This window comes from Cyprinodon tularosa, unplaced genomic scaffold (assembly GCF_016077235.1).
Source record: "Cyprinodon tularosa strain WSP-4 unplaced genomic scaffold, ASM1607723v1 ctg3, whole genome shotgun sequence".
Taxonomy (NCBI): domain Eukaryota; kingdom Metazoa; phylum Chordata; class Actinopteri; order Cyprinodontiformes; family Cyprinodontidae; genus Cyprinodon; species Cyprinodon tularosa.
The window spans coordinates 2,913,948-2,941,866 of NW_024039007.1; the positions used below are offsets into that span (position 1 = coordinate 2,913,948).

General features: G+C 35.8%; 3 protein-coding genes across 3 annotated transcripts in view; 1 reads left to right on the plus strand and 2 right to left on the minus strand.

Annotated features, from left to right (window-relative positions):
* tmem63c (transmembrane protein 63C) overlaps positions 1-11,940 on the minus strand; it is a 62,807-nt gene extending 50,867 nt beyond the window's left edge. The window contains exon 1 of the mRNA XM_038291534.1: positions 11,835-11,940. The gene's annotated coding sequence lies outside the window, so the exon portion shown is untranslated. The remainder of the gene's footprint in view (positions 1-11,834) is intronic.
* Positions 11,941-15,957: 4,017 nt separating this feature from the next.
* On the plus strand, positions 15,958-18,749 carry zdhhc22 (zinc finger DHHC-type palmitoyltransferase 22). The gene is made up of 3 exons (XM_038291503.1): positions 15,958-16,084; positions 17,472-18,029; positions 18,112-18,749. Exons 1-3 carry the CDS (start codon positions 15,961-15,963, stop codon positions 18,387-18,389), a joined length of 960 nt encoding a protein of 319 aa, XP_038147431.1. The 5' UTR covers positions 15,958-15,960; the 3' UTR covers positions 18,390-18,749.
* A 3,250-nt stretch (positions 18,750-21,999) lies between these two features.
* cipca (CLOCK-interacting pacemaker a) lies at positions 22,000-27,900 on the minus strand. The gene is made up of 4 exons (XM_038291483.1): positions 27,712-27,900; positions 26,309-26,425; positions 25,460-25,629; positions 22,000-24,224 (listed from the first exon to the last, which is right to left on the minus strand). Exons 2-4 carry the CDS (start codon positions 26,412-26,414, stop codon positions 23,424-23,426), a joined length of 1,077 nt encoding a protein of 358 aa, XP_038147411.1. The 5' UTR covers positions 26,415-26,425; positions 27,712-27,900; the 3' UTR covers positions 22,000-23,423.
* Positions 27,901-27,919: the final 19 nt, after the last annotated feature.

The window sequence follows — 27,919 nt, forward strand, 5'->3', positions numbered from 1 at the left end:
ACAGATGCTGAAGTAAGTACAGGAGCTAGCAGCTGGTGAACAAATACACCTGAGTTGGATTGAGAAAAACTGCAAAAACGCAAGCTGGGAGGAAAGCAAACTCAGTCCAGCTAATCTGCTTACTGCAGCAGAAGAAAATAGCTGAGGTTTGTTTGTGTAGGCGTGTGGGGTTTGGCAATACTTACATTGTCAAGATCTGAATCTGTTCATTTAGCCACTTAATGGAGTTCTCATATTAATCTAGAGAAATGAAGGATGAGAGTTTATGGAGAAGTTTGCTGTTGAGTAGAGAGAGGAGATACAACATCATGCAAAGGGGCATTAAAAAAAAAAATAAAAAAAAAAGATTGGCTCATCAGAGGAGTAGTTTCTTGTAAAGTATAAACTAAAACTAGATACCAATGAGTTTTGATTGATTGATTGATTGATTAACTTTATTGATCTCACAGTGGAGAAATTTACTCATTACATCGGCTCAATAATCAAAAAGAGGAAGGTGCCAAAGGGTGGAAAAGATGCATGGGGGTATATACAGTACAGTACATACAGTGCATCCACATATATATATTTTATTGAACTTTATTGATGTGACATTGGAGAAATTGAACCCATTCCCTTGGGGAGGAGTGGGCAGCCATTTTGCGGCACCAGGGGAGTAGTGAGGGGTTAAGGTTCTTGCTCAGAGACCCTGAGTGCAGGCTATATATATATATATATATATATATATATATATATATATATATATATATATATATATATATGTGAATGCTTTTTCATTTTCAACTTTTACATTTCAAATTGAATTTTGGTATGTATTTGCTGGGGTACATTTTGAAAAATAAATCTCAAATATCTTTTTCTTTTTCATTTTAATTAAGTAAAAGGATGAGCGGTGTTAAAGAAGAAAATGAAAATTCAAACAGGGTTATTGATTACTAATTTCATTTATGAGTCAAACAATGCAGCCACATTCTTATGAAAAAGCATTTCTGAAAATGCTTTTTCATTTTAAATATGGTAACGATTTGCTTCCATAAAAATCAAATGTAAATTTAGCAATAAAATAAAATGACAATAAAGGAAAGAGTGTTTAGCCTTAAAGGATTAAATGTGTTCAGTCACTGAGGTCCTGTCACTTTTAGAGGGGGCTCTGCTTCAACTCAGGAAAAAAGTCAAATTTTCAAGAGCTTTATGTTTAAAGCTTTGATAAGTAGGATATGAGAAAATAAAAAAAATAAATAAAATTTAAACCACAACTGGATAACTGTTCATCTACATCTACTCTAACAACAGCTGTGCCTTATAAGGTTGAAATAGAAACTGATGGTTAATCTAAATATATATTCACAGTTTTGACATAGTTTGAATTAAAGTTCCCAGTTGGACAACACTCTCATAACTATCATAGTGTATTTTGTTGACAGCACCTATAACATTTTCATTCCTTTGTCAACTTTTCAATTGAATAAAGAAAGATTGCCAGCTGGAGGCGGATGAGAGGGTGATAGCTCCGCGGTCTCAGAGGTATGAGCCATAAATAAAACGTTTGCCTCAGCTGACTTATGAAACGGTGCAATTAATCAACTGGTCGTCTCAGAGAAATAAAAACAAAAGGCCAACCTCAAGGCTGCTTCACCATCATGTTGAAAATGAGCATCATGGTTTCAGGGATGCAGTCTTCCACTTGACAGCAGTTACTGCAGCCTTTTTTAACAAGCTGCTGTCTCTTACCAATCATTTTTGCTTTAAAAGAAGAAAAGTGTTCACTCAGCATCACTCTAGCTGGCCTGTATAGGGAATTATTAAAGTATCTCTTCAATTTAGCAATATTACTAATACAAACCATATAAACATTGTTGAGGGTGGAGAGAGAAAGAAAACTGATTACTGGAATATTGTCTACCACAAAACTACATTACAGATGGATTTGTCTAGGTTAGGTCACAGTAACACAGATCAAGAACTTAAGAAGCACAGCAAAGATAATAGGCTTTGTGGTTTTCTAAAAAGAAATTGATGATTTTACTACTTAAGACATTTATTCAGCATCTGGAAAAAAGAGGGATAGAAAAAAAACAATAAGCTTAATAGCTTAAGCTTAATAACTGATTTTCCTGTTTTTATTGTTTGTAAATAGCTATCTCCATCCCAAACTAATTATAATCGGTGGAAAACATCCATTATTATATTTTTCACCCACTGTGCTTTAGCCACTATTAGATGTGCCATTGAGTGTGCAAGAAAATATTTGTTATAGATATCTAAAAAAGAACTTGCCCTTTTATATTTGACTGATCTTTAAAAACAGCACTTGTAATCATCACAGTTACCAAAGTAGAGGTGAACTCTCCATTCAGTTTTTATTTCTTTCAGCCCTCCTTTACTAAAAGGCTGGAGCAGCAAATTTCTATCTCTTTTTTGTTCCTGTAGGTCAAAGTTAGCCTTCCATCTATTCACATGGACAGAATCAAATCTAACCAACAAATGTATTGCCGAAAAAAAATCGGTCTTTGTCTTGTCTGACCAAAGCATCCAGTTAAATCATGGTGCCAGTGACACTGCCTCCATGGATTTTGTTAAAACAAATTCTTAACATAGGAATTTCTTTTACCCAACTGAGTAATGTTTAAAAGTTAAAGACTGTGGCTTTTCACTCATTGCTACCTGAAAAATAAATGTTTCAAGCATTTTAAATCTAGGACACAGGGTAATGTCATTTGGTCAATTAATTACTACTATGCAATTATTAGAATTGATTGTTATCAAAACATTTTATGCATTTAATCATGCATTTCAATGTAAAAAAAAAAAAAAAACCCTTTCTCATATGGAGCATCAGATGAGTGTTTGTTTATCAGGAATATACATTTTAAATGGGATTTAGGGCATGCAATGATCTTTTTATGAACTTCACAGAAGGTGCTGGCCTGCATTGTGATGATTTTAATGCAAAAGACAAGGTTGTTGGATGTGCAGATGGGCAAACATCTTCAGAATCAGCCCAAAGCAAGAAAAAGGGCGGAGGCTTAGCACAATCTGGTTGCCACCTGCTCCTCAGCAGAAAAGGGAGGGCCTTTGCCTTTTTCATGGCTCTAACAAACACAGTCCTCTCAGGTATGTCTGCTTCATTGTTTTGGTCATCGCTTTTCTTGGTATCCCCCTCATGCAGAATCTTTTTAAAGGGCTGAATGAACCACATCATGGCTGCTACTACAAACATGTTCATCCAAGTTAACACCTGCTTTATGTGGATTCACATGCTCTTTGAGACCTCAAGGAGGGGGCTTACAGACCATATGTGCGCATCTGGTGGATGCCACATAGATCCGATGACTCTTTATGGGGACCCATCTGGTCTCTGGAGCTTAAATGCATGCAAGATGATTGTGAAATTGAACAGTTCAATGACCACACTCTTAGTGTCTGGAATATTCTGGGAAATTCCACTCATATTTTCTCAATAAAGAAAAGCAGAAAATCTCACCCAAATATTTGAAATAGAAAATAAATATCCTGATAATAGAGTGTCTGTAGAGATTTTAAGTTTTTAGAATTTTGACAGATCAAAATAAGACCATTGAAAATATTTTGTGGGCATTTACCTCATAGTCTAGTTAGGACTGGGCAATTATTTGCATTTGCTGTATAATTGCAATTGAAAATAAAATGCAATTCTCAAATTGCAGTGGCATTCAGTTTTGATCACGTTACATTTAATGACTGTAAGACTCAGAACTTCACTCCAGCCCTTTAGTTGGCAGTTATACTTTTAAAGTGGGTTAGCCGCCACACATAAGGGAAGAAAGAGTTGCAACTAGCACGCAGATTAAGGCATGTCAGTAAAGTATTTTTCCACAACTGTAAAATCCTCCAGCAATAGACTCTAAAAAACGTTATGGGTAATGGAAATATTGAAGCCTTAGATTGAAACATTTACATGCTTGTGTTTAATGCAAAGAGAAATCAAAATAAAATCGCAATGTAGGTTGAAAGAGCAAAATCACTGAGCCCTAACTCCAACACACACTACAGCTTTGAGGTAAACAGAAAAGGTTAAGTGTTTTAAAGGAGGCTTTACATGTAAAAATCTGAAAAGTGTTTGTCTAAAAGGATTCCAGCCCCTTTAATCTAATATTCCTAAATAAAATTCCTGTTTAACCCAATCTATCCTGAGGTCACCCGTTAGTAAATACAAATGCAATCAGGTTTGATTTCAGATTTGAATTAAAGAACAAATATTGAAATTAAAATGTTTGCAAGAATGAAAATGTGCATTGAATAAATAGAACCTCATCACTTTCCAACGGTAGGCCGTGCCACTTCTTCCTTATTAAACTTAATATTGACTTCTGTGGAAGAAATATAGTCTCATTAGAATCAGACATTTTTAGACATTGTATTTATAAACACACATTTTATTATGTGTAATTATCTAGTATTTGAATTTGTTTTCTGCTTTAAATTTTACAGCAAAATGTTGCCCTACGATGGACTGGCAACCTGTCCAGGGTGTACCCCCCGCTCATAGGTAGCTTAAGATAGGCATCAGCACCCCTCGCGACCCTGCTTTGGATAACTGTGGCGGAAGATGGATGGATGGATGAATTTTATAGCAACATTTTGCAAGGAAATATACAACTGCAAAATTTGCATATAAGAAAAAAAAATCCCCTGCAAGAAATTCAACTGCACAAATTCACCAGAAAAGATATGGCAGCAAAAATGTATTTATTTTTGACTGTGGGCATTATACTGTAAATGACTGAGGCTTGGATTCCCAAAATTTGCTGTCTTCAGCACTAAATTAGACTGAATTTCCATGGCACCTTAAAAGTACCATTTCAAGACCAAGAGGTACTTTGATGAAAGCGTAACAAGTAAAATGTTAGACTGATCTGATCAGACCTGGGATGCCACCAGCTTACTGTTAAGAAACCCATCTGTGCCCAATGATGGGTCATGTGTTCAAATGAGCGTTTTTCATTGGCTAAGTTAAATAAAACAAACATAAGGACCAAGTGGATTTGCTCTTCCTGTTGTACATTATTGCAAATATTTTTTATTGCTGTTTAATTTTTGCAGGTGAAAAAAAAATCAAATATCAATTACATACCAATAAAGGATCAAATTAAGGGTTAAATGTATGATTTAAAAAGATGTTATTCTAAAGAGACTATATTTCTTCCATAGATTTAAAAAATGCTTTTAAATACACTGCTCCTTCCAAAAATCTTCAAGTTTAATATCAATTTCTACGAGGTGGTTGCATTTTTAGTTTCACAAAAACCAAGAAAAGATGAAAATTACCAGTTTTTCAGACATAGCAACCACTAGAAAGTAATCAATCGAATACGACTCATGAATATTTGATGCCATTTGTAGTATTTATGATGAATTACCGACAAATCTTTGTTAGTCTGTATACATGAGGGATGAGGCTGCATCCACCGGCATTAATTCAATGGACCCCTGTGGAAGAGGAAAACCTCACTGCTTGAATTCTAAGTAGCAGGGAGTCCACACTCCACCACCAGAAGTAAAAAGAACAAAGCAGAGCCTGAAGAGCAGAACAGTTGGGCTTAAAAGACAGATGGAAAACAAATAGAGGTTTCATCATAAAGCCTCTGTTTGTGTTCGATTTTCTGTCAAAAAAAGGGTTTTGCCAAAGTGCTATCTGACAGTTTCATTTCTATAGAGCAGCTTGAGACATGTGGCTGGGGAGATGACTCGCATGAACACAACTATGATGCAATCATCCTGCACAGTCAGTCACATTAATTATCTGGGAGATAAATTATCTTTGTATTCACACTGAGATAGACAGAATACATACAACACTTCATATCTCACTCCCAATAATAACTAGCACTGGAATCATCACCATCAGAGGGAACACATGGGAAAGTCTAAAGGAGGATGACAGTATGACAGGTGAAAGAAATCGATGGTCGCTCCTACATGTGCATATATTCCATTTCTAATTTTGCTTCCCCTTGATCAAATGTTTTACACCCTGTCCTTGCATGCTTAATCAAACATAATTTATAAAAATTACAGAGAGTCCTTTCTTGATCAGCTCCAATACAAAATACGGAAATATTATATCCCAGATCTTTTATGTATATATAAATCAGGCATTAACGGTGCTGTATTTATGTTACCTTGTATATTCAGATTTTTTTCTTTAAACATGTTTAATTCTGCACTATTTTAGCCTAAAACTGTATTAGTGCTGCCCTCTATGGGTTAAGACGTGGCTACTGGAGTTGTATTTTCCTGTGGGTTAAAAAAGTTACCATATTTAGCTCATAGCGTTGCATTCAAGTGTCAAGTATTTATTTCATTATTAATATTTAGTCATGTCAAAATTACTATCAATCTCCCTCATCTTGGCCCTACCGTCGCTTAACCTAGCCTCCATACATTTTATCGGGTTTAGTTACGCCTTAAACAGTAAATACAAACATAAAATCACAACGAATTACAAGGAATTTTTAAATTATGTGACACAAAAAGAGCCCATCTAAAATGGACCAGAAAACAGAAAGGCGCTTCCTTATGCAGATGACGATGTGGTACTTTTTTAACAGAATAACTAGACGCTTGTCACTAGCTGTGGATTTTAATAGGAATAATTCCTATAAATATGTATTCGGTGAATGGCAATGGCAGTGTGAAACAAAAGATAAGAATTAGCAGCTGAAATTAAACATAGATTGAGAGGACAGGTTTCTTCTCACCCACTAAAAGGTTAATGAAACATCCAACTGGAATATGGGTTGTGAGGAAAAGATCCACCAAGCAAAATTTGTGTTAAAGACATTGAATAGATTACATGGTTTATGTCCGAACAACGTCTACATTTGGTTAAAAATTGAAAGTTGAAAAGTTGTTGTTGTGGCCCAGCTTTGATGATGCAAAAAAAGTGGAAATCCACAAAGGCCACAGATGCACCATGGACTTATTTTATGCAAGCAAAAGAAAAATGTTCCAGGTAAACTCCTTTTTTTTTCTCAGTTTATTTTTTCCTCAGGCAAGCAAACAAACAAAAAAAAATTTCCTCAATGTTTCTCTTGCGCTGGTAAAAAACCATACACCCACCCAGATGCATGCTGGTCCTACCATTGACTGCCTATTTATAAAAAATAATTCACCTAAATTAATCATAACTAACCAAAAACAAAAAAACATGACTAAATAACCAAAAAACCATAATCTCATAACAGATATCAAACAATCAAGCAATATAAACTTAGCTAGATTATGCACAAAAACAAAACATATTTTTAATTATTAACAAAAAATAATTAGCTCCTACAGCTGTAATTATTAGATCATTGAAAAAACAGTTATTATTGGACTACAATGGGACAAAATCACAGTGACCAAACAGCCCAATGTTCAACTATTTCTGGACTAAACCAAGACTATGACAGACAGACCCGATTTATGCTAAAAAAAACCGTCTAACTGACTTGGTGTTAGGGATGTTTAGGGGGGGAATAACCCAAACCCAATGATAGTTTGCTAGATCAGATAGACCCTATCTATAGTTGAAATTAAAACAAACAAAAATTTTTGCCTCAAGTAGTCACTTTCAGCAAAGTGTTTTTAAATCCCTCAACAGGGCTTCAGTTTTTCAGGTCTTCAATTTACCACCTTCAAATGCAAATTTTTAGCTTATGTTTTTGCCGTGGACTTTGCCATCACCATTATTCACTTAGGTGGACAGCGCCTTATAAAATTATTACACTATATCTTTCGGCTGTATTCTTGACTGCCTTGTTAAACTAGCGACATATAAGAAGCTTTAAATTAACCCACATATAACATTAACATCAGTGTTGCACGTTCATCTTTCTGTGTATGCTAGCTTTTTTTTTTTTTTTAAATCATTCTCAGCTTGAAACTGCCTGAAATATTAATGCCTGTGTGATTACTTGAGGATGATGAGTATCCATTTGTTTCCTTTTCCTTAGGGGCATCAGAGTGCACTTTTTCTTTCCCAGTTATAGATCACATTTTAAAAGTAATTAAAAAGTCAGAGAAAATGGAAACAGTAGCACATGCATGTGCAGAACGACAGACATAAACTGTAGTTTAATTTCAAGGCAAATAATTGCAATGTCAAATGAAAGAGGACCTCAAAGTAGTTAATTAGGGTAGATCAAAAAACATTTTTTAACGATTTTAAACAAGAAATACAAGCAATCCATCTTTAACCGGGTAGCCCTAAATAAAAAGAGTGCAGTTAATAATCTTCAGAAGTTGCATGTTACTTTAATGGTTTCTTACTTCGTTTCACAATAATTTGTCAATTTAAAGTATTCTACTTCATAAGATAACAAAGTTTGTAAAGTGAGCAGATGAGAAAAGGTCAAATGAGTGTTAATTCTTTTACGAGGCCCTTTACTTACACATCTGGCCCTAATTCCATCTGAGTGCATCAGAGGCTATGAACAATTATAAAACCTATGAAACAACATTTTGGTTCTTAAGGGTTCAGAGGAAAGGTTATACTTTTATCCTTCAATGAATCCATCTCCGGTTATTGGTTTTTCAGCCGCAGCAAGCTCCAAGGAAACGGTCTATTTTTGTGGATTTTAGAGTCTGAATAACACGAGGAAATATTTCTATTTTAGGATGATGCAATGATACACAAACGGGTGCCTGGAAACAGTATCCACTTCCTCTGTTCTAATGAACAACACTAATTACTATCATCACTGTCATTTACCTAATGTTATCAGATGCAGTCAGCTCTTTCACAGATGTCTGCCGACATTGCTAGATTAGTTTTCAAAGCTCCCATAATGGTGTGACGTGGTTAGGGTTCTGGCCTGCTAAAATGTCAGAAGTGAGTATAAATCTGGCATTTATTAAGGTCATCTCCCTTCCCCATGGTTAGTTACAAATGACATAAATGGGATTTTTTTTTTACATTATAACTGGTAGTTGGCATTGTGTTGTGCTGACAATGTATAAAAGCAACACAAAGTAGTGCATAAAATAAATGTATTGAAAAAAGTGACATGTTTTAGTATTCAGCACCTCTACTCTGATAACCATGAATCAAATCAAATGCGAACATCTTTTCAACATTGGCATCTATTCACATGGACAGGTTAGGAGTAGAATGAACGAATCAGCGGAAGGTAAAAGGTTAATCATTACTTTGGATGAGCTCAAAAGAGACGCACAGCTCAGGTAACAGAATCTGCTGAAAGGATCATTGCTGTGTGCAGTTCTGAGAATAATATCCTATTTAAGGTTTCAAAGACTTAACACTTGCAGAGTTTTTACATAAAACCATACAGGTGCTGGTCATAAAATTAGAATATCATGAAAAAGTAGATTGATTTCAGTAATTCCATTTAAAAAGTGAAACTTGTATATTATATTCATACATTACATACAAACTCATATATTTCAGATGTTTATTTTGTTTAATTTTGATGATTACAAATGACAACAAATGAAAATCTCAAATTCATCATATCAGAAAATTAGAATATTACTGAAGACCAATAAAAACAAAGGATTTATAGAAATGTTGGCCAACTGAAAAGTATGAACATGAAAAGTATGAGCATGTACAGCACTCAGTATTTAGTTGGGCCTCCTTTGGCCTGTATTACTGCAGCAATGCGGCGTGGCATGGAGTCGATCAGTCTGTGGCACTGCTCAGGTGTTATGATAGCCCAGGTTGCTCTAATAGTGGCTTTTAGCTCTTCTGAATTGTTGGGTCTGGTGTATTGCATCTTCTTCTTCACAATACCCCATAGATTTTCTATGAGGTTAAGGTCAGGAGAGTTTGCTGGCCAATTAAGAACAGGGATACCATGGTCCTTCAACCAGGTACTGGTAGCTTTGGCACTGTGTGCAGGTGCCAAGTCCTGTTGGAAAATGAAATCTGCATCTCCAAAAAGTTGGTCAGCTGCAGGAAGCATGAAGTGCTCTAAAACTTCCTGGTATGTGGCTACGTTGACCCTGGACCTCAGAAAACACAATGGACCAACACCAGCAGATGACATGGCACCCCAAACCATCACTGACTGTGGAAACTTTACACTGGACTTCAAGCAACGTGGATGAAGTGCCTCTCTTCTTTTCCTCCAGACTCTGGGACCTTGATTTCCGAAGGAAATGCAAAATTCACTTTCATCAGAGAACATGACTTTGGACCACTCACCAGCAGTCCAGTCCTGTTTCTCTTTAGCCCAGGCAAGACGCTTCTGACGCTGTCTGTGGTTCAAGAGTGGCTTGACACAAGGAATGCGACAGCAGAAACCCATGTCTTTCATACGTCTGTGTGTGGTGGTTCTTGAAGCACTCACTCCAGCTGCAGTCCACTCTTTGTGAATCTCCCCCACATTTTTGAATGGGTTTTGTTTCACAATCCTCTCCAGGGTGCGGTTATCTCTCTTGCTTGTACACTTTTTTCGACCACATCTTTTCCTTCCCTTCGCCTCTCTATTAATGTGCTTGGACACTGAGCTCTGTGAACAGCCAGCCTCTTTAGCGATGACCTTTTGTGTCTTGCCCTCCTTGTGCAAGGTGTCGATGGTCGTCTTTTGGACAACTGTCAAGTCAGCAGTCTTCCCCATGATTGTGTAGCCTATAGAACTAGACTGAAAGACCATTTAAAGGCTTTTGCAGGTGGTTTGAGTTAATTAGCTGATTAGAGTGTGGCACCAGGGGCCATCAATTTTGAACCTTTTCACAATATTCTAATTTTCTGATATGATGAATTTGAGATTTTCATTTGTTGTCATTTGTAATCATCAAAATTAAACAAAATAAACATCTGAAATATATGAGTTTGTATGTAATGTATGAATATAATATACAAGTTTCACTTTTTAAATGGAATTACTGAAATCAATCTACTTTTTCATGATATTCTAATTTTATGACCAGCACCTGTAAACTGCTGTGTGGAGCCTTTTCCAATTAAATTCTACTTATCATCCATTTAATCTTACAGCATTTGTTAAAGCTCCAGAAACATAACCCAAAAGACTCAATCCTGATTTGTGCAAAAAAAAAAAAAAAAAAAAAAAAAAAGAGACAAATGATTTCTCACAGGGAGGCTGATTATAAATGTTTATCAGACATTTTAAATTTGTAAAAAAGTTTTTTAGAAGCCATGCATCAATTGCCTTTCGTTTCCCAAAAACTTTGCAGTTTTAATCTATCAACATGTGAAAATGTTGAAGGGATCCATATGTAGAGTAATCATTGTATATGGAGATTATTAAAACACATCAATAATATGTTTGTTTGGTCAGGTGACCAGCAATGGCTTTGTGTCTGTGATTTCAGCAGAGTCCAGACTGAAAGGCAGTAGGAACAGCATTAAGAGTAATGCAGCTTTAATGAAAGCTTCACAGCTTTCTCATTTCTTAGAATAAAAAACAATAAAACCAGTTATCCTAATGCTGGGTTCTCATGAGGAACAATAGGTGTTAAGAATGGGAGGAACAAATGATGCACCTGCTTTGGGTGTAGAGATCTGACACGTTGCCAGGAACATCATCATCATCATCATCATCATCCTCAGCAACATCTACCCGCAAAATGAACTTTTTTTTTTTATCGTTCACCCCATTTCCACGCCTTCCTCATATTTATGATATAACCCAATGAGCTGTTCTTTAATAATCAAACATTTCTTGGCGACTCAACCTTCCCCTGTGTGCCGCAGAAAACAGGGGAAGGGCTCTCCCTGTGGTGCCAGTTCATAAAGACGCTTGCGCAATAAAAGGCGCTATAAACCCTCTAAAAGCGCATTTGGATCGCTGAACGGATCATTTAAATTTCATATTCCTCACCTCTCGGAGCTTCCTGGTCGCTGGCGTCTAGTGCTGGCGATGAGGATGCTGCGTTTTTTTTCCTCTACAAAGACCAAGAGAAACTCCCACCCACTAAGAGACCGTCTGACAATTATTACCACCAGCAAAAACAGGCTGCTCAGGGAGCGTCTGCGAATTACTTTCCTTTTAATTTGATTTTGCAAGACATAAAGCAAATATTCATAAATCAAAAAATTAAATGGGAAGTAAAAAAGTGGGAAGTAAAAAAATCGACCTATATGCTCAGGAATATATAGGCCTATATATGTATATATATTAAATTAAAATAAATTACTAACAGCAGGGACACCATTAATTTACAGGGTTTTTTGTTTTGTTTTTCTTTTTACAGTTTGTTTATTGTAATAAAGCTTGACAGTATACTGCTGTAAATTGAAAATAAGTAACAGAAAAATAACTTTGAATTATTGTTAAGAGGCAAATATTCACGAATGTCAACAAAATTTATATTTTTAGAGATTATTAATCGTGTATACAAGTTTACAAACTGAAGTGGGAAGTAGAAAAAAAATCGATCTATATGCTCAGGAATATATATATATATATAGTAAAAGATTTAATTGTAAATAAGATTAATTGTTAAAGATTTGTGCTAACTATTACTTATTTATGGAAACACATCTAGTTTTCTACCTACAGTCATAAAAGTCCTTTAGAAATGTTGGAGTGTCAGTCATGGCCCTACATGTCAACTGACTGCCTGGCAGGAAAATGTTAATTAAAGAACAAACCAAGAAAACCAAGTTAACTGGATCCACGGAGCAGGTGAGGAGATGTACGGTAGTTTTACACTTCACAACCCTGGCATTTATGAAACAAAAGTTTCTGAAAGTGGAAAACAGAGAAAAATTGTTGATAGGAGATTTTGAGAAATTCCATTTACAGTACCCTTTTTGCTGATGTTATGTAGTGGAGACAGTAGACATGTAGATGGAGGAGCTCTGTTCAGACACAATGAAGCTTGAACCTATAGATATTACAGCACTGCATATAACAATAAAAACACTGTGCTACATGGTTGTGGCAGAGGTCATATTGTGGGGATGCTTATCTCCAGCAAGTACGGGGAAGCTTTTAGCCGTTTACGGCAATATTAATAAAAGACAAATCTTAAAATAAAGCCTGTTGGAGCCTTAAATTGACAAAGACCCACTTTCCAAAAGAGCACCAGCCCTAAACATCTGCCAAGAGCTACATTGGAATGGATTAGATCAAAGCATATGCACATGTTTGGATGACCCAATTAAAAGTTCAAACATATACAGTGCCTAGCTGAGAAGCTCTGGTAAAACTGGAACATTCCTCCCATCTATCTGAATTAGCTCGAAACCTTTTGTAGATAAGAAAATGGCAAATAAAAAATAAATCCAATTCAGTTCAATTCAGTTTATTTATATAGCACCAATTCACAACACAAGTCATCTCAAGGCACTTTACAGTTCAACCAGATCACAAAGTCCAATTGATTCAGAGTTTTCAATCTAAAGAAAACCAGTTGATTGCATCGACTCATTGACTCAAATGCAATCCCTCACACTAAGCATGCTTGTAGCGACAGTGGAGACGAAAAACTCCCTTTTAACAAGAAGAAACCTCCAGCAGAACCAGGCTCAGTGTGAGCGGCCATCTGCTGAGGCTGACTGGGGTTTAAGGAGACAGAAGCAGAGATACAAAAAGCAGCTGAAACACACAGCCAGGCGGATGAGCTCCGAGCCAGCTCCCATGTCAGAGGATGAGGAGAGCACATCCACGGTCAGAGAAACAGGACTACACTGGAAAACGGGCCGATCTCCAGCATGTATAAACAAGGGTGTTGATGGAAGCAGCACAGCTGATATTTCTCTCCAGGATGGTGAAATCCACATTTATTTTTGCTGTTGTGTTTAATATATAAAAAAAACAAAAAACAAACAAAAAAACAACATCTCTACCAGTTCAAGGTATATCAATAGTTTATAAGGTACTTTAAGTTTAACACTTGAGTTGAAATGAATAAGTGCAGTCTACAAAATCTTCATTTAAAGCCAGACTCATTAGGTTTATTTAACAGTTCTGTGAGTAACATAGCTTTCCAGTCAACCAAGAACCAGTGAGCAAATGTGAATCAATATTTTTTCAGTGTGAGACATCTTAAATGTTCTATTCCGAGTTTTCCTGATGACAACATCCTGCTTCCCAATCTGTGTGCAGCCGAACACGAACAGGAGATTTTATGTCATGTAAAGCAGCTTCCGTCACAACTACTATCATAAGTGAATATTTCTTTTGGGAAAAAATAGCTCTCATCAATCGAGCATTCTGCATAAAGCTTGTTAATTCAGTTCAAACAATCCCTTATAGAGTCATATATTTTTTTATTCTATTTAATTGTAGGTGCATTGCAGAAGCTGTCTTTCAGAATGGAAATCATCGCCAAGGAAAGGAGCTTAATAATCAATAAAGCAATAGGATTAAGGATTAAGATGAGCAGCACGGTAAACAGCTGAGGTTTTGTACCAATTTATTTAACTAGTTTATAATATATTTTTTTACTGGGCTAGTTACATATTTGCTGTAACTTGAAATCACTCAATATTTACCAAAGACACATCTAATATTTTTTATGCACAGGCATGAAAATCCGAGCTTTAATATAGGCCTTTAAAGAAAAAAAAAAAAAAAGCTTTTATTTATTATAATTATTAAACATTTTTGGATTGAACCTCTAATAACATTGACCATTGCAATTAAATAATTCATGTCCAAATGACTTGCCCAATTTTAATGAAAATATTTCTCTTCTACTGCATCTTAAATAAATCTTTATTAGGTCTTAAATTATATTCATGTATGTGCAGCAGACGTCTGGCAGACACAGAACAGAGAAGTCAGTCTGAGGTTTAGAAAAACTATAATAAAGATTTCATGTTGAAACTATTGAAGTTATGAGCACATATATTAAATGACAAAACAATTAGCCTCTCCTCTCTAATATTCTAAAGATTTCACATTTTTTCAAACACTTTCCCACAAAAAATATGTTTAACTAAATATGTAGAGATATAATTTGATTATAGCAGAGTATTGCCTGAAAACAGCAAGAATTGAATGCTTTTTTGCAATGATTATTTTTCCATGAAGCACCAGAGTAGTTTGGTGACATGCCTCTCCAGCTTTACACCAAGTTGGTGTATAAAAGTGCTTCTAGTGTGTAAAAATAGAGAGCGGTCTTATATCCAAGGTAATTTCATCTTATTTTGAAGGTGTTGCTATATTCCATTTGCAGGGTTTAAACTAACAGCTTACATGAGGAGGGTTCATCACTGAGACTTGTTCGCCACCTGCTGGATCGCACTTGTAAAGTCACTAATTTCAGGAATCAGTATTTTCTTATATACCATACAAATTTCACTCATTCCCTTTGAGCATCTCCACATTATTTTTTCCAAATAACAGCAACCAATATTACTGTGTTTTATTTTGAGTTTTGAGATAGATTAACATAAAGTAATAAAAAGTGATGAAGTGGAAAAATGTAACAAAAGATTTAAGAAATATTTGAGGGATAACAGCTATTTAAGTGTAGTGTGCGTTTTCATGTAGTCCCCCTTTATTCCATTACCCCTTAATAAAATGATATATGGAATCGATTTAATTTGCATTTTCCTTTTCACACAAACACTTTTTCACATGAACTATATGCACTAATCCAGAGCTGAAAACTAGAAAGAAACTAAAAGTTAAACCTAGAGAAACAGGCTAGATAAATCTTGATCAAATAAATTATGTTAAGAAATGAAACTAGATTATTTATTTATCAGCAACTGCCATTTTTATTACTGATATAATTATTGTTAGAGGAAGTACAGGTGTAATCAGCAGTATTAAAGTAACAGTTTTATGCATCAGGTCATCTTCAAGATATTTAAAGATAAGAAAAAACAATACTATTATGTAAAATAAAGTAATAGAAATAGCATAGTGGTAGTTTATAATGCAACATACAAGTTATATTGGTGCACTTGGTGCAGTGATAGTTTGATTGTGATTGCTTACATATCCAGGCCAGCAGGGGGCATTAGACAGACAAGCGGACACCTTATTGATGACATCCTTAAAGTGGACGAATAAAGACGTTTTCTTGCCTGCTTTCGAAAGAGGAAACAGGGCACCGAGCCGAGGCTCCGTGGTGCTGAAAGGACAGCTCCCCGGCTTTTTGACAGCTGCAGGTAGGCTCTACTGTCGCCATCGAGATAGATTAGAGAAAATAAAGATATTGTCGGTTATCACTGAATACAATACAGATCTTTCTAGGGTAACATAGAAATATTAATGAGGAGAAAATGTCTAAATTGTCTATCAGACAGAGCTTCCATTCACATTGTTTACTAATGATAGATTTAGTTTTAAAGTTTACATCTTAGTCTGAAGCTTTTTCATCTCCAGAGCTTGTTCGTGCTGTAGGTTAGTAGACCTCTAGAACAAGGATGAGATATTCTTAGTATTCTCAGTGGCACCTGGGAGTCCCTAGACCCTAATTTTCTCAGAAATGAGTTCCTTTCAACCACAGAGTTATGTTTCTTGACTCACATTTTGTAAAAACCAAACTGTGTCACACAGGCAGACATTGTGTGTATAATTCTCCCAATTATCTATTCTTAATGACCTCAACAGAGTATGTCTTTTAATTTAAATAAAAATAATTGTCGTCCACTATTACTATTTTTAAAATACCATATGTGTTGCTTGTTATATTAGAATACAACATTTAATTTTCTGCAATTTATTTCAATAGAATCTCAGAAAATATTTCTTGATATTTAAATTCAGCCACCTGGTGAAGCCATCTTTCTTTGCAATTGGATCTACAAGTCTTTCCTTATTTTTGAACAGCAACCTTTCTCATTTGGAAGGATTTGCTGTGGGACTGTTTCCATTCTAGTGTCAAGTCCTTTAAAGCTAATGACAGTTCTCCTTTAGGATCCCCCTGTTTTAGCTCCATCAATTTATAATTTTTCTTCATGGTAATGACTGTGTTTACAGGGCAATGTGCAGTGATATATTTCCATTTTACTTGCAAGCCAACAAATTTCTGTTTAGTCTAATCCTCCTAGAGCAGTCTCTGCTACATATATTCTCTGCTCCTCCCATTGGTTAGGACAAAATATTTTGACTTTCCACTTTACATCCTTCTGTAAGGTACAACTAAAAACAGCCTTGCTTCTATTTTGCCTCCCTTATTACATTAACACCTGCTTTCCCTGTGCCTCACCTGGGCAGTGAGGTAACAGGTATTTTCTTTTAGTTCACAATCCTTCTCTGTTTTGTGATCTACTAGATTCTGCTGGGCATTGGTAGATCTGCTGTTGTCATACCTTCCCCTTTCTTTTAACATTTTCTTGTTATTTATTACATTTACACTGTTTTAAACTAGTCATTTGATTATATTTAGAGTATCAAGATTAGAAATTAATCAGACAACAAAGATAAGCATATATCACTTTTGATGGGTTTTTTTTTAACAGGTATTTCAGTTTACAATCATTCACTATGCTGTGCTCTACTAGATGCTGCTTCTGATTTATTCTGCTAAATTTCACCTTTGCTCTCTTACAGATATGTTCACCCGAATGTTAAAGCTGAGACTGCTTAATGCTGTAGCACCTGCGTACTTCTTTGTGGCCACTGCAGTTACGTTTATACTACATTTCTTTCTCTTCATCCCATCTATCTTCCCCAATCCGGACACATCGCTGAGGAGCTCGACAACCCTTCACACAGCCGTTTTTCTCTTCCTGATGTTTAATGCATTGGGGAATTACATAATGACTATCAAATATCCTGCTGAGAGTGCCAATGACACAGCGATTCCGGTGTGTTCACCCCACTGCTCGGACAAAGTGGATGCCCACTACCTCCTTAACGGACGCCACTTCTGCAAACTGTGCAAGAAGGTTATTTTCAGGAGAGATCATCACTGTTTTTTCACTGGAAACTGCATCGGCAACAAGAACATGCGCTACTTTATCATGTTCTGCATCTACACTTCATGCACATGCATGTACTCTTTGGTTCTTGGTGTGGCCTTCCTGACAGTCGAGTACTCCATCTCCTTTGAGAACCCACTGACCTTCCTGACCCTTCTCCCTCTCTCCACTGGTTACTTCTTCATGGGTGAGATTATAGTTATATTTGTTGAGTAAAGCAAATCTTGGGTGGGTTCACATCTCAATTCTTGTTATCCTCCTTCTCATAGGCACAATCTCAGGCCTGCAGCTATTCTTGGTGCTGATGCTGTATGTGTGGCTGGGCATCGGCTTGGTGTGTGCAGGTTTCTGCTGTCAGCAGGTGCTACTGGTGGCCCGGGGGCAGACCTGGTGTCAGATGCAAAGAGGGGAGCTGGTGGAGAATCGCAGCCCTTGGAGAGCAAACCTCAAGAATGTTTTTGGTGCCCGCTGGATCCTTGGCCTTATTCTGCCTGTGCAAACAGTGGATACATACTCTGAAGATACAGATGACCTCAAGCAAGACTGACGGACAACTATTCATCACAAAAAGTATAATTTTGGTCAAAAAAGGGGCTCAACTTTTAGAATGTTGGTGGAAACTGTTTTCTAATCTGTATGGATGCTTGTAGTAAGATAGCTGTTAGCCTCATGCCCTTAAAGCCAGGAGCCATGCTAACAATGTGAGACAAGTGCTAAGCATACATGTTTATCTTTAAAGAGGCATTTCTTAATGCAATATTAGATAAATAATAAAATAAGTGATAAGTAAATAATTTTTACAGCACCCTACATGCATATCTGTTTACCTTCACTGCAAAAACGATCTAGAAATAAGTCAACATTTCTTGAATTAAAGGTATTCCCCCCTTAATAAGACGATTTTCCAATTGAATGAGTATTTTTACTCTTAAAATAAGATAAATAGATAAAATGCTCTTAAAATAATACAATGCAATTGTTTTATCTTATTTTAAATGATAATTGTCTTGTTCCATTGGGAAAGTGTGTCATTACTTCCTCTACTCAAGAAAGATTTGACTTATTTTAAGAAACAATGACTTTGGATTTCATTGTTTTGCAGAGTTTTGAAAATGTGTAAAGAAACCTTGCAGTCAATTCAGCTTGTATTTTACCAATGGCATCTAATGCTGAAGGTTTTAGAAATATGCAACAACTCATGATAACCATTCCTCTTTGGACAATCTAACTAGATCCTCCAGAGTCCTGGGTTCCTTCCTTTCCCGCTCTCCTCATCTCATCCCACACCGCTTTCAGATGATTAAGAGGCTTTCTGGTCGAGTCCGCCAGAAATACCTTTTTACTGTAGATGCCTTCATTATGATTCCTTTATATATATTATGTTTTATGTTTGATGGAAAAAAAACAAACTCAGTCTTTATCCAAAGCATAGGGTTTTTTTCTGTCTCTTTGATGTTTAGCAAAGCTAAGACAAAAACACTAAAATCCACAAACTGATTTCACATTTGTGGAATATATATATATATATATATATATATATATATATATATATATATATATATATATATATATATATATATATCCAATATATATATATATCATTAAAAGATTTATTCAGTAACATTCTCAATGCAACAGATTAAATTCTTTTTACACATCTCTCAGGCGTTTCCATAAACTCGGTGGGTGTTTTATGTTACACTGAACAGCTTTCAAACTAACATGACTGATGCGATTTCAGTTGAAACTTTCTAAATAGAAAATGCTGGAGGGGTTGGGATTTAAAATATCCAGGATTTATGGACAACAAGCCATCCTTACTTGTGAAAAATACATCTGCTACTAGATGCATAACTTTTTTTATTTTACATTTTTTTCTGCAACTAAAGTAGTTGAGCTACATTCACTTTGGTTTTTCAAGCGTACTTTTTGAATTTAATGATGCCTATTTGTGTATTGCAATAAAGTTTTAATGGATTTAAAAACCACACCATGCAGTTCTTCTTTTTTCCATCTTTAATGACACATCATTTGCTAGAAAAATAATAAGAGAAATGTCTAACAGTTTGATAAAGACGAGATACACAACACAAAAACTCACAAAATACACACCAGAAAATCCCACCTCTTACTTCCCTGTGAATTATTACTACCAAAAACATATTAATAAAATTTAAAGAAAATTACAACCATTGTCTTTACAATATAAGCAATTGAGGACATCTTCATAGATCACCCCAAAGACAAACAAAACCATAGATCCTTTGACTCCCCTGACTGCATACAACTTCCCTCCACATAAGAGAAGTGTACACATCAAAGATAATTGCACAAAAACATAAAGCATAAACATGAACACATTTAAAAGGCACAGGCATTAAAATAAACACATATATTCACATTATTTCTTCAATACACAATGCTCAAAAACCTCAGAGGAAAGTGCAAGTCTAAAAGAAGAGCTATAGCTGTCATATTTTGTAAAAAACAAAAACATATCAAGACTTATAAAGCATGAAATTACAGAAAGCATAAAGATGGCAACAGCCGATCCAGAAGCTAAACAATAGTATGGCTACAACAGTGGTGTTGCTACATTTCTGTTCAAATATCTTAGCAAATATAAAATAAGAACAGAAGATTGACGAGCAAATTTCACCATTAAACTGGCAAATTTATCCAGGTCACAACCTAAGATTCGTCACACCTCTTAACATAATTCTTGGTCACGAAGAAGGAATAAATAATACTGACACCTAAATAACATCTTTAAAATTGAGAAAAACTTATTTCAAACGTGAAATGTATGTTTCTCTAGATACATACATTTTTAACATTTATATATAATTGATAGTAGAAAGAATAATCAGATGAACTTGTCCGATAAATAAAAGAAAACATCTGATAAACCGTCTATGCATCAGCAAAAATAAATTCTTTCATAGGATAAAATATATTTTATGTCTATAAGACTAAATGTTTTTGTAAGTAACAAAGGTGCCTTAGTTTACAATTTTATTGAAACTTGAACTCTGGCTTTAAATCATTTGAGAAAAATGTTCAATACATCACAAACAACCAGTGTGTGCCCTTCAGACGCTCCAGTAGAGCTAAATCTGAAAATAAACGATGTCAACGTAAGTTTCCAAATGCAGAAGACCAATATCATCTAACTGAACTCAGCTCATGACACTTGTTAGAGCTAAATGTGTAAATTGCAAAATTCCATTTAATATATAAATTTAATATAAATAGGTTAATGTACGTCAATGCTATTCTCCAATAACATGCACATAGCACACATTCTTTTTTCTTTTTCTGGGGAATTAAGGCCTCTTCCCCTTCATGCAATTTGCATTCCTCCATTACATATGCAGGTGATTCCTAGAGCCCTGGAATACTGGGATAAGGATTTTCACAAGGTCCAGGCCTGAAAGGGTTTAATTAAACTACAGCTGCTAAGCCTCAGAAGTTTGCAGTTTCTTTTCAAGCTGTCTAGTGTTCAAATGGCATGGCAGCATTTCACAATTAGAGGTTTTATTATAGAGTTTTAACTGAAATAAATCTGGGGAAATTTAGATTTTCGTGGTATAGTTTTGAATGTATATCTATCAATAACAAATCCAATTTTTATACTAATTTCATTTTTGGTTATGACTAGTAGAAAATTTCACCACTTTTTCCCTCAAATTAACATTCAAAGATTTTAATTTGGAATATTACGACCCCCAACATTTAAACTCTCATGTAAAGTTTCTAGAAATGTTCAGCCTCTTGTAAACCTGAGTTGTGCAATTTTAGCAGGCAGAGAAGTTTTGCATGCCTATCTTTACTTTTTTTTTTAAACAGTTTATTTTCATGGGCACAGCTTGATATATATATATATATATATATATATATATATATATATATATATATATATATATATATATATATATATATATATATATATATATATATATATATATATATATATATGTATCCCATGCAGATTTAAGCCCACCAATTATATGAGCCACATTGAACTTCAGCAAACTGCTGCGAAGGCCATAATTCTCAGCAGGAGCAGGACTTTAGTTAAATGCAAACTGTTGAGTCAGAACTATTCCTGTAAAGCTGAGTCTGTCTAGTGCACACGTTGTTTTTTAAATAAAACAACTGGTACAGTCAGGAATAACAGATAGTTATGTACCTTAAGTCCTTTCAGAGCAAGTTATATTGATACAATCAGAAAAATAATGGTACCCATGTAATACTAAATAAATGTAACATTTTAGTTAACAGCACTTAGGGCAACTGGGTTTTCAGGCATCTACATGGCTTCTCATTTAGTTATCCAATCTGGACCAATTAAGGTCTACTTTTAAATAACTATTATTATTAGAGAATTATTATATTATTAGAGAGAAAGAGTAAAATACCCTGATCCTTCTTTCTGAATGCCATTACATGGACCTAGGCACAATCCTGAAAACCAACATCAAACACATCTGTTTGTTACTGCAACCACCAATGAAGTAGATCACTTAACAGAACTGTTTTAGACCAGATGAAGTGAAAGGAAGGGATCTGACCTAGATAAGCCTGAATCTCAGTTCACTTGTCTCAGTACTCAAGCCTGTTGCTAATAAAACATAAAAGATCAATCATCTTTAGGCAGTGTTATTATTTTAAATATATGCTATTTATAGTTTAATGTGTCCCACTTCCTTCAGTTCTTTAGTGTAATTTAACTGTTGCTTGAGAGTGCGAGCTACAGAAATCAAGCATCTCTTCATGTAGTTACCGAACATTCAAAGAATATTTTGGACACAGAAAACACGTTAACCTGTTTGTTAAAAATGCATGACAGACATCATGCATCCATCTGGCTTGTTATTGGCTGTAAGGCGTGCGTTACTTCGGTTTGACACTGATGCGCCAGAGAGTCCTGCTCCAAGAAACACTTTCACCCATTGCGCAACATCAGAGGCAGATATTTTGTAAAAGGCAAAGATTAGAAATGAAGGCATGCTTTAAAACTCTGCTTCAGTATAGATGCTGTGTTTAAGATTCAAGCCCAACCAGCAGTGATAAATGTTTTTTAAATTCCTGAATTCTACATTTAAAACCGTTAACAGTGCTTTACACAGGTATTTATGTCCCTTTAACCTCCACACATTTTGTCACGTTAAATAATATCACTGTGGCCCAGTGGGGAGAGCAGCTGTCTTAGAATGTGAAAGTTTTCTTGTCTATTCCAACTCTCCCCCATCAAATGTTAATGTGCCCCTGAGCAAGGCACATGCTTCTAAAAAGCATCTTTTTCATAATACTTTTACTTTGCAGAGGTCTATGGGGAGAAATGTCAATAGAAAAAACTAATTGTTTGTTTTGTGAAGTGTTTGCAACATGACAAAATGTAAAAAGGTTTAAAGGTGTCTGTAAACCTTTGTAAGGCACCGTACACCCCCCACCATCTGATAAAGCAGTGAGAGGCTAGCTGTGTTTTTCATAACGATGTGACACATTCAGCAGCTGACCTCATTAATAATCCTTCTGAAACCAGATTTAAAACTGCTGGTTACATCAATTAAACATGTTACGCTAGGACACGCTGAGCTTTAACCTGGAAATGCTCTGTTTCCGTGTCCTGCAGAGAGAGCTGTAGCTTGGTCCACAGCTGTGGATCCCCACTACTCAGAGCTTCAAGCAGCAAAGCTGTTTGCTCCTGCAGAAGGTGGAGCTGACCCTGGGTGCGCTTGTTTTCCTTGATCAGTTGCTTGGTGCGCAGCGTAATCCCTAGCAGGCCAGACTTGCTGAGAATGTTGTAGGTATTGCTGAAACGCTTTAACTTGTTACTGTGGATGGAGATGGGATCCTGATATTTCTCTGTAAGCAGGCTGCTGCTGCTGTTGTCGTCGGGTACAGTCCTCAGCTCCTCATATGTGTAGTTCATTAACGAGCTGGTTTCATCTGAGGCCAGAGATTTGTTGGAATCTTGTTCCTGACTCTCAATAACCTGAGCTTCGCTGGTTGCTGCTTCGAAACTTGAGACAGCTTGGGCTGAAATGTGCACAGCTGACAGTGGGCTGGGGGACACGTCAAGCCTCTGGGGGTCATGGGGTCTCCTCTGATGCTGCTCATATCCCATTCTTCCATTTGCAATCGATGATCTCCCTTTCTTGGAGGATGTATCCACCGGGTAGGGGGCAATTCTGGGGTATGACTTGAGGATAGGTGTGTAGCTTTTAGATTGCCGCGTATTGTCAGAGCCAGCTTTGGGTGAGCAGTTAGAGCCATTTGATACCACTGGCTGAAGAAGAACCACTTGGGATTGGGGCATCACCTCCACTGATGAAGGAAAGCCCCACTGCTTTTCTGGTGGAGCCAAGGAAGATGGCTAGAGAAAAAAATAAGCTAATAAATAACTTCATAATACCATTTAACTATGTAATTAACATTCAAACAGTGAGTTACAGTGTATAGAAATGACTAACAACTGTTTTTTTTTCTTTCTTTTTTTATAAACACCAAACCTAAAGGTGAACAGTTCACTAAAACAACATTCCTTGGTGATGAAGTTGTCACTGAGGGAGAAAAGCCAAACAGGTGGTGATTTGACCTGCTGTTTGTCCACTGATTGTATAATAAAAATGTAGGAGGAAAAAGTGGAAAAATAGTTAACCTACAAAGTGTAAAAACACACAACTTACAAAACAGTTGACACTTTTGACTATTAATGAATTCAGGACAGACTATTCTGTCTATTGTAGAGTTGGGCGATGCTTCACAATATGCTTGTGGGAGACCACGAAATTGTTTCTTAATGTGAAATTATTTTTCTGCAGTGTGAATCTAGGCTGATGAAATAAGCCTATTTATAGTTACCAGCTCAGGGGTAACAGGAGCAACAGCCTGCATTGACACCTGCTTATGTTGTTCAGCCTTGAAGCAGCCTCCTAATGTATGAGATGGATTTGGATTCTTACTTTCCTATGGTTCTCTGCTGGATGGATCTCACTGAAATCAAACCATTGTTTATTTACAAATCAGGGGGTGGAACATGGATGAGTTGGACCTAATCGACTCAGAGCGGTTTTTAGATTTAGAAATCTCCTTTGTCAGTTTTGACAAAAAAAAAAACTGATTATTTTTAACTAAAATACAATTCTGACAGAAATGTGTGGATGCCTGTGGTACTCCTAATTTATTTAATGAAAGGCCAAACAGCATTAAGCCCAAAAAAACATACAATTTTAATTGGTAGTAATTATATATCATAAACAGAGAGTGGTTTCAGCAGAGAATAGGCGCTACTGAAATTAAGGGAAAAAAAAAAAAAAAAAAAACAGAGATGGGGCCAAAACACTTTTCATGCTGCATCTCTCTCTTTTTTTCTCCCAAATTGTTTTGCCTTTTTGCAAAAACCAGCAGATGTTGGGAAACATGAAGATGAGTGAAATTTTTGTGCAAAAGCCAGAATTATATAACACCTGAAAAACATTACTAGTTTAAAAAATATTGTTCTGAATTTCAAATGTAATAAATTAAAATGCCAGTCTAAGATGCTGTATTAAACATGAGTTATTAGCAGTGCATTGCACAGTCACAGATCTGGCATATAATCCAGTTTACCTGCTTCAGGACAAAGTTGTTCATGATGATCATCGGGGAAAGCCCGGAGTATGATCCACCCATCACAGCCACCTGCTGACCACCTGGTTCATGACCGACTACTGACCCATTCCTCCCAGCATCTTCTGAGTCTGTGACCTCCACTGTGCTGAGGTACTCGGAGCTGGCATCTGAAAATGAGAAGGCCGACACATGGGTCTTATCGTGCTGAAAGGAGGCAGGTTTGTGTTTTGTGCGGAAAGGCAGAACATTAGAACTATAAACACTGGCAGATGCAGATAAAGATCTCTCAACCCTGTAGAGGACAGCATCAACCTAATGAAGGGGATTGAAACAAATTCAGGTCAGCCTTGGTGATATAAGTAAAGGCCATCCTCTTTAGGGCTCAGTGCACCCATATAATGCTACCCAGATCTCCATTTTTGATTAGGCTTGACAACGTTCTTTAAAAAAAGTATCATTTTCAGCCGTTGATTCAAACATGTAGGTTATTAAAATCCAAAAATGTTGTTAATAACATAGCTATTCCCCTTTGATGCTTTTATTTTTAGTGATGATTTGAGTATCCATCCTCAAAACAGCATCGTTTCAATGTTCAACATTTTCATTCTTGTGTTAAAAAAACAAAACAAAAAAGCTTTTAACTTAAAAACTCACAGGATCTCAATTTTGGTCAGATTACATTTAAAAAGAACACTCCAGCACTTTATGTGGAGATGATAATGTTCATGCAACTTTAAACTGTTTAAATCCAAAGGATTTTATATTGTTGCCTAAAGTCTTCTAGACACTTCAATATGGGAAAAAAAGGCAATATGTTAAAGTCTTGTAAAAGTAGACCTAACAAACCTGAGAATCCTGAATCTCTCTCAAGGTCTTGTTTTGACATTCTCAACAGCGGTGTCCTTGTGAAGGGCGGCCCTCTTTGTGAGCCTGGTCTGCTGAAACTGCTCATTCTGATATATGCTGGGAAACAAAAAAACAAAACAAGTTTAAACTGATCTTTTTGCACAGAAACACTTCTATGAGCTATCTCTTAAGCTTAGGATTTCCTAGGACACAGACACAACTCAAGGGCAATAATATAAAATAAATAGCATTTGATCTATTTGAGCAAGCACGATGCCACTATTGGTTTAATTCCATACATTTATTCCAAGAAAGGTTAATCATTTAATCATTATACACTTCAATTACAAGTTACAGAGTACATAGGGTACCTCAATCACAAATCAGATTTCTAAACAAAAGACATAAGCATGTTTTTTTTGTTTTTTAAGAGCAGTTAATCAACAAAAAATATCATTATTTGACCCTTCAAATTATTACTTTATGGCCTTTTTGTGCTAGTGTAGTTTAACATTATTTAAGAGGTTATAAAATCTGACTGGGTAACATCCACAGCAGGTCTTCTATGGATTAATCATCTTTGCAAAACCAATTGTGCCTTTTCCACATACCGTACTTTATCTGCAGGCAGCCAGGAATAATTAAAATGATGACTCACTTCAACATAGATGCTAAAATATAACACAGCTAGGACTTGCAGATTATTTCAGGTCAATCGGGTAAAACATTTCAAAATCTTACTCCCTGTTTTGGCTTCTCTCACACACATCACAATATTTGATCTTTTTTTTTTTATTCTATTTACCAATCAATCTTTTTACTGTATGCGTTTATTTTTGTAGCCTAAATACACGTTACAATAGTCATCCAATGCATATTTAAGCCCTTTTTACATGTTTTGTGCAGTTTGCACACCTTTTTTTTCCCAGGTAAACCCTCTTCATAACCCTAGCTTTGGTGTAATGTTACAAAGTTGGTCAAATTACAGAATTCGACTTTTGGATCGATGGCCTGCCATCCTCCGACGGCCTGAGTTTTTAAAATAATATATCTCATCATGAAGAAAAAGACACACTTCCTCGTTGAAGCATCAAAAAAGTAAAAATGTATTAAATGAATATTGTATCTAGCTGCTGAAAGTAAAATATTTTATCAACTTTCTTAAAAATAGTCAGCTTTATCTTACAAAGACACCCCGACTTCAACAGAAGCAAAACGAAAACATCAACTGCTGCTAGTCTCTACCGAACACGGACTGCACGTCTCCCTGTTTACTATCTGCTTTCGATCTCTGTTAGCACAAATAGCTAGGTAATGCTGATGAGTGCCACTTTTGGTTAGCTAAAACGTATTTAGAAACAAACCATTTACTATGTAAATAGAAGTATTTAACAAAAACCTACCAAAATTTGGTTTTCTTCCAAACTGACATCCGATAGTAGTGTCATCAGTCGACGGGCTGCTGAAAATGCTCGACAGTGTCGAAGCTAACCGTCACGCCTTGTTACCCGTATTAATTCTAACCCTCAATAAGTCTTACAGGTTAACACACCAAATGTATCCTTTAAATTTTTAAGGAACTTTTATTGTTAAATATCTACTATATAAAAT